The 7796-nt window shown below is 29.6% G+C and overlaps 1 protein-coding gene across 5 annotated transcripts in view; it reads left to right on the top strand.

Annotated features, from left to right (window-relative positions):
- Window positions 1-7796, top strand: part of LOC106461357 (ral GTPase-activating protein subunit alpha-1-like) — a 195036-nt gene that overhangs the window by 134235 nt on the left and 53005 nt on the right. For 4 of the 5 annotated variants that reach the window (XM_022388288.1, XM_022388290.1, XM_022388287.1 and 1 more), the window contains 2 exons: window positions 2357-2465; window positions 4488-4532. In XM_022388288.1, the coding sequence (XP_022243996.1) occupies window positions 2357-2465; window positions 4488-4532 (154 nt within the window). The remainder of the gene's footprint in view (window positions 1-2356; window positions 2466-4487; window positions 4533-7796) is intronic. The other variant, XM_022388289.1, reaches the window with a different exon arrangement.

Genomic DNA, 7796 nt, shown 5'->3' with positions numbered 1-7796 from the left:
TTAACCCGTTTTAAACCCTTTTTAAAACTTTAACTAACTAGAGTAGTTAGTGTATATAGTAGTATATTGTTTATTGTTATTACTTATTCTTGTGTGTGTGTTATATATATATATATATATATATATATATGTTTGTGTGTGTGTGTGTGTGTGTATATGTGTGTGTGTGTGTGTATATGTGTGTATATATATATATGTATAAATATGATATTTCAGCAAAATTCAAGGTTTCAATATTGAAATTAATTTTTACTGTTGTCAAAAAATTAATGTTTTTCATTCAATATCGTACAAAATATTTTTCTCTCTTTTTTTTATTTGAGGATTAGAGAAAATGTAGTTAGACTTGATGGAATGTTTCATATCTTTTAAATTAAGTAAAATGTATGAATTTATTTAATGTGATGTACTGTAAGTCACTTGTATCAGAAACATGGTTACAGTAAAAATTATCAGTGCTACATTTTATGACATTGATTTTAGTTTCAGATTGGTAGAACATTCACATTACTATTTTAAAAACTTTTCACTGTTATTTTTTGCATATATTTACTGAAACTATTATTCCACAAAAAACTATTAAGCACTTACTGCTTTAACTCTTGCTACAGGCTTGGCCGATTCAATTGAGTTTTTGACCATCATATTCTTCATAATATAACTTTTAATATGTTTTGTCTGTCTTCTTGACATTTGATTAACTTTCTGTAAACACTACAAGCCTTTTGTATACAAAAACATCTGATTTTTAATTTATTTGTACTAAAGATTTCTCTGTGAATATGTGGAGCCAAAATGTTACCTGCTCCAAGTGCAAAGTGATTTTCATGATATGATTAATAATATATTTCTTCATCTGAAAATTGTCAAATTTCATTTGTGTAACCTCTAAAATCTAATAAATAAAATATTTTTCTCAGTAAAACTTTATTTATTATCTGTTATTTTTTCTACCCTAACCATATACAGACTCAGTCGGTTTGACCAACCCTCATAACCATAATAAAAAAAAAAAAAAAGAAATAAATCTAAGTTACCTTTTTTTTGTCTCTAGAATGACTGTGAACTCTAATGTTAAGCTACAGTTGTTTATCATAAATAACTTAAACCTCGTAACAGTACACATCTGTTTTTACAGAAATTTAATCATTGTATTACCCTTTGAACCATGTGTAAATAATAATCCCACCACACAAATTGTAAATTGCTTGGCAAATGTGTAGCTCATGTTATCCTATTGAATTATGTGCTGCATGAGCTGTTTGTGAGCATGCCTCATGAATAATTTTTATTATTTTTTTTCATTATCTTAAATAATCTAACCTAATAAATTTCTAATTTTTATACATTTTAGTTACTTTTATGATAAAAAAATAAAGAATACACATGAACAGCAAGAAGTATAGTACTTACCTGGGTCTTGTTTCTTGCCGACAACTGTTCATGAAACTTAAGCCTACTTTATTTTTATACTAATGGTACTACTACACTAAATAATTTTTATTAAATTAAATAATGCACCTAAGAACACAGAATAATAACAAGCAAAAAGCAAATGATCTTCTTTAATTGTCATCATTTTTCTAATATCTGATAAGAGCCTTTAAAAATTCAGCTAAGCTTGTTAGTGTGATTTCTGATGAAGTTTCAATCTGGAGGCAAGATAGAAAATTCTGTGCACAGAAAACAACAATATAATACACCATTTGATAGATTCAAACTTTGGCTTTCTGTTGGTTATGAATGATATAGTATAAAATGTTAGAAAGAACTAATGGCAATTTCTGAAAGAGAGGGTGTGACAGGTGGGTGTAGCAAGTGGGTCTGATTTTCCAGTTTATGGCTCCATAGACAAATCAGATTGAAGGTTATAAAAATTATGCTTTGCCTATATAATATCTGTGTTATAATGAGTAATTTAAGTTAAATTCTACACTTCTTGGAGGTGTGGTAAATAAATTAAAGACTTAAAGAACAAATGTTACAATTCTCATACGAGGGGAGATTGAGGATTGTTTAAAATATTTCCTTATAACATTAAGAACTTAAAACTTATATAATATTAAAACTTGATTTATTAATTATGTTTTGATGCCAAATTTATTCTCATACAATGAAGATAAAGTTGTATAATTAAATTTTGAATGTAACTAACAATCTGTGACATACACACTTTGACTTGCCTGTGGTGAGAGTGTTACATACTATCAGTATTTCATTAATCTATTTCTCTAAGTTGTTTTTAATCTTTTATTGTAGTGTTTAGTTATTGTTAGTATTTTTTTTTACTTTAATAGAATAGAAAACTTGAAATGCCATTTGAAACTTTAGTATGTTATTTCATTTTTAATTTTAGGTGTGTAGCAATAAGTGCTCTTGGAATCTTTTTGTATGAGGAACTCATGCATAAAACCAACCATTCTCGTCTTAAAGAAGCCATTCACACACTTCTTTCTGCATTAAGAGTAAGAAATTTTTTTTTTTGCTGTCCTGGATATATGTTAAGCTAATGATATTCTTTATATTTGTGTTTTGGTTAAAAAAATATTCTTAGCTCAGGGAAAAAATTCATTATACATATAATATTAGATATAATCTTTATCTTCTATATTTTAATTCAAATCTGGATGTTGTAATTTTAACAAAGAGCAAAAACAAAATTTCCAAAAATTATTTAATTTAATTGATAATATGGTAAAAAATAAAATACAATAGCTTAACTTGTAGCAATTGCAAACAAAAAAAGTGCAAAACTTAAAAGAAGAAATATTTATCAAAATATTATGACAGTTTTTATCAAAAATATATTTTTGTCATGTAAACAAATAATCATTGCTTGGACATTATGTTTCATGCAGGAGGCTAGAATCTATGAAGAGAAACCTGTAGTAAAAGTAGCATAGAAAAAGTTATTGAAATTTTTTAAACATTTTAAATCATGCTTTGTATTTTGATATCTACAGTGAAAGTATTTAACCGAACTACACAATTCTAAATAGTTAGTTTTTTCATGAAAAAAATGTTAACATTTATTATTTCTATAATTTTTTTTATATGAGAAATATCTGGAATTTTGGGATGAAACATTTTTGAAAAGTTTTAAAATAGTAATTTTTGTTTTAGGTTTTCTACTTTTTAGCATTTTGATCACGACTCATTTCATATATCTAGTCAGTTTTAACTAGTTCAGTGTTTGTCAGTAAATTTTTTTGACATCCATGGTTTTGATGATTAAAGAAGTTACCTTCTTTCTGAAATTCAAATATGCAATATGCATTATATAAAGGTAAAACATCAGTTCTGGAATTTTCTAGTAGAAAAATTGTTGAATTAGAATTACAGCATTTTTAATTAAATTTTGAAATATGTTTTGTGGATATGCACTTGAGGTGACCTGTACATCCACTGATTGACAAAGAGTAAATATTATCTATAATGTCCACAATGATTTGATATCAGTGATAAAAGTTGTAAATGTGAAACTTATTAAAACAGTTAATAAAATGTAGACTAATTCACTCAAACGAATATTGTATGTTGTCACCAAAAAGGTTTTAAAAATTGTCTAAAATAACGTGCAATCTGTTGATACAAAAAGTGGTGGTATACTTGTACAGGATGGCACAAACAAGTGATACGGGATTGTTATCTATTATAGAAATCAATGTATAAACCTTCAACTTTTGATACTATACACTAACAAATATAAATGTTATAATATTTAGAGGATTATTATTACTGACTTGAAGTTTAATTTTTCCCAAACTCTGAAAACTTTTACCCCCTATTATATTTTGAACTTTTTAATATAAAGTTATACATTCAGTCTCATAATGTACTCTGAATGATTTATATATCCACACACACACATATATAATTCACAAACTCTCAGTCACACACACACACACACAATTACAAACATACTTAAATTACTGCAGTGATATTATTACATTGCTTTTGTCTACAATAAGAATCTGGTAAAATTTGACTGCTTGCTCTGGATATATGTAACATGCAATAAAAAGCTTTAAACTCTTTTTTTCACAAACATATTAAACATATTCTACATGCTATGCTGTAAAATCCTGATGACTAGATGTTAAAAACCATAAAATACATGAAAAAAATATTTGAAAAGCTTAGATGCAATTCGAGGTGAGCTGTCAATGGCATTGTACCGAATATGTTCACTGTTTAGAAGCAAAATACTAAAAGTTACATACTACTTTTTTGTATTTTGTGGGATAAGAAGTGGACAAATAGATTTGTGTGTATGTTTTAATCTCAGCATTTGAAATATTTAACTGTTCATGTAATTTTTGTTTATTTTGAATTTTTTATAAATTTCTTTTAATATGCTTTCTTTTTTCTTGCATTACACTTTTTTTTTGTAAGCTTAACCTGCTTGTAGGTTCTCTACTTTCTTGCATGTTCTGGTGTATGGTTCTAGCATGTTTTATCTCTTATTTTAACCTCTTTCTATGAAGCCTTCTACAACTTCAGCTAGAGATAACCACTCTAAGCATCACAAGGTATTTTTTATTTCTTATTTTGCTAGTTACTGATTTTTCACCTAAAAATATTTTTTCTTACTATGAATATTATATTAAAATGTAAACTTTCAAAGCTGCATTTTGAATTGCTAACCTTGTTAAGTAACCAAAAATATATATTATACATGTCAAAAGTATCATGTCAAATAGTTTATCCATCATACTTTGCTATAAAACTTGGTAGGTTTAAATGCAGAAATCCATCAGAAGTATTGGAAGATACTAAAACAAAACTGTGAATTCAATGTTAGTGTTACAGGTCCACCCTCAGTGAAATATTCACCATTTAAACAGCTAATTTCTACTTTTAACCCTCTCAATATGGGTAGATCAGAGTGTGTATGTCACACATTTTTACTGAGTTACATGAAAATTTTACTTAAATTATGTTATTATTAATGTATAGAAATAAACTTGACATCAAAAAATAGTTAAGCTATATTTTAGTATTATGTATTAATTTCTTAATTTCAAAAGGAAATATTTGAATAGATTCTCAGTCTCACTTGTCTGTGTAACATGATATTTTTTTGCTCTGACTTGCTCATTTTCTATTTTTTCATCACCCCTTTATGATGTACTGGATTTGACATTGTTATAGTATTGATATTACTAACACATAATCTAATTTTTATAGCCTTTAATCATCTTTGTTTATGGTGACATAAACCAGGTATTTGGACTCACTTGCCATGCCCTCCTGTCGCATACTCTCTTTCACAAATTGCCAATAATTCTTTCTGACACTTTCTTTTACATTATTAGCTATTAGAAAGACAAAGTTTTAATTTACCAAATGATGTATAATGTTATCTTGTTTTCAGTAGAAATTGTTAATTATTTCACCTGCAGATTAAAAGTTACTGTTGTGGAGTTCAGGTCGAGTGGCTAAGGGAATTATTTTAAGATACTTATGCCTCAGTTAGAAAGCCAGTGAAATTATAATAGCTATAAGATATTGTTTGCTTTGTGCATGTTATTAGTTTGTGTTTTGTAAAATCTATTTAAAATAAATGATTATATGATGTAATAATATCATCATTACAAAAAAAAAGCTCAAATGTCACTGGTGGGCTAATGTCATGTAAAAAACTTAAGTGCTAAATTTCTGGTTTTCTTTGTATATTTTTTATTGTTATAAATATAACTGAGCTCTAAAAATTAGAAAACTATTAAGTTAGTTAATGTGAGATAATGAAAAAATAATAATAAATTTCTCCACAAGGTATGCTCATGACTAGCTCATGTGTCACATCATTCAATACCATAGCTTGAGCTACATGGTTGCTGTGTGATTTACGGTTTGAATCATGAAAAGTATTTGTTTGACATGGTTCAATAAAACAAATTAAATACAAATAGATGTAAACTATTATGAACCTTTAGCTGTTTAGAACAAATAATTGTAATTTTCTGTTATAACCTGCAGTGATCCTAGAAAGAAAAAATGATAATTTTGATTTAATATTTTTTTATAGTGGTTACAAGATTTTTCAAATTGGTCTCTTCTGTATAGTGTTAATTTAGGGAAAATAACAGATAAAATATAAAGTTTTACTGGAACACTTCCAATATGGTACTTGCCCTCTCTCACATAAGTTTTTCTTGTTCAGTGCTGCCTTCTGTATGCAAATTTTTTTTGTATGTCACGAGCTTTGAAACTCCCACCTACCACACAATCAACGTGGTTCACTGTATCTTCGCATGTAATTCATCTTGCGACAACCCTCCACCAATAGGAATGCAACACTCCCTTCTGATGCACGACTCCCTCTATTATATTCTACCTAACCATCACTTCTTGTTAAGCAGTGGTTTTGTGCAAATGTTTCATTTATCGTGAATTTTTCTCTCTCTCTTTCAAATTAGTGATTTCAAGTTTTTTTCTTGCTTTTTTCTCACAGTCGATTATGAACTTAGAATTTTGTCATGACTTCGGTTACTGTTAGCACTACTTTGATTGTCATGACAAAGGATTCATGTGTGGGAGTCTTAGCTGGGGATTTTTTGGCCATCATTCATGGGGAGTTTGAATTTTACATGTCTCCTCTCATTTTTCCTAATATTGTTTGGGATCCTTCTGTCCCCGTAGTCCCTGTTCATGATGATGAGGATTTTGACAACCTTTTATCTATGTTGTGCACATCTGTACCTTTTCTGTAGAATCTGGTGGGCCTTTGATACATTTTTCTGTATTCCTAGTTTTGTGTGATCTTTTCCCTTCCAAATTTATATGACACCCCCTTGTCCAATCACCTTCTCTTCCCTTCTTCCAATTTAGCATTCTTCTCTCATTTGAGGGCTGGTGCCAGCATGCTACATGAGCTTCGGATGATTATTCATTGGCTTACTTTCAGGTTTTTGATCCTTTTTATCTGTGGACATCATTGGTCTGATATTTTTGCCATTGACGTTTCATGTACTTTATTCCATTCCTCTTTCTGTAGTTCCTGATCCTGCCTTTTCGTTCCCTGGTACTTTTTCTCTGACATCTCTCCTCCGTCGTCCGATGGAGGAAATTCTTCAGTCAAGCATATGGAGAATATTTCACATGTTCATCTCTCCCACCATCTTTTGGGTGGCTGTTTTTTTCCTCATCAGGATACTGTCTTTTGTCTTTTGCCACACTTCACACATCAGTTCAATTGTGACAAAGTGAGTTTGCTTTTCTATCTTTTCTTTACAAAGGCATGTCTTTTTTTATGTCTAGGTTCTTGCTCATTGGCAAGAATTGCCTGTCCAGGTATGTTACTTATCTATTCACACAAAATTCCACACTGTACAACCATCCAGTGTAGGAGTATATTATCAGCTGCCTAATGACTCAGTTGCTCCACCTCCATGCAGTGGGTCCTGGAGTTTGATCTTACGTAGTACAGATTCTGCTCGGACTGTGGTTGCTCGGGACATCTGCTGGTGATCCATGCACTCCAGCTTCTGTGTAGTCTTATCTGGGGGATAATGATGTGCGAGTTACACACTGCTACTACAGGCACTCAGGATAGCGTAGCAATGGTTGTATGGAATGTCTCACCAAATTTTTCTTTTGTTGTAGGATAATGCTTGGAGATGGCTTGAATGGGTAATGAAGAAAAACTTTATAAGTTTAACATAACAGCAAATGTACAACGTTTCAACAAGGTTTTGTCATCATCAGGTTCAAGTAGTTTACACTGACACAGATATATGTGTGTGTGTGTGTGTATATATATATATATATATATATACACACACACACACACA

This window comes from Limulus polyphemus, unplaced genomic scaffold (assembly GCF_000517525.1).
Source record: "Limulus polyphemus unplaced genomic scaffold, Limulus_polyphemus-2.1.2 Scaffold943, whole genome shotgun sequence".
Classification (NCBI taxonomy): Eukaryota; Metazoa; Arthropoda; class Merostomata; order Xiphosura; family Limulidae; genus Limulus; species Limulus polyphemus.
This window is presented reverse-complemented; position numbering and strand designations above follow the sequence as displayed.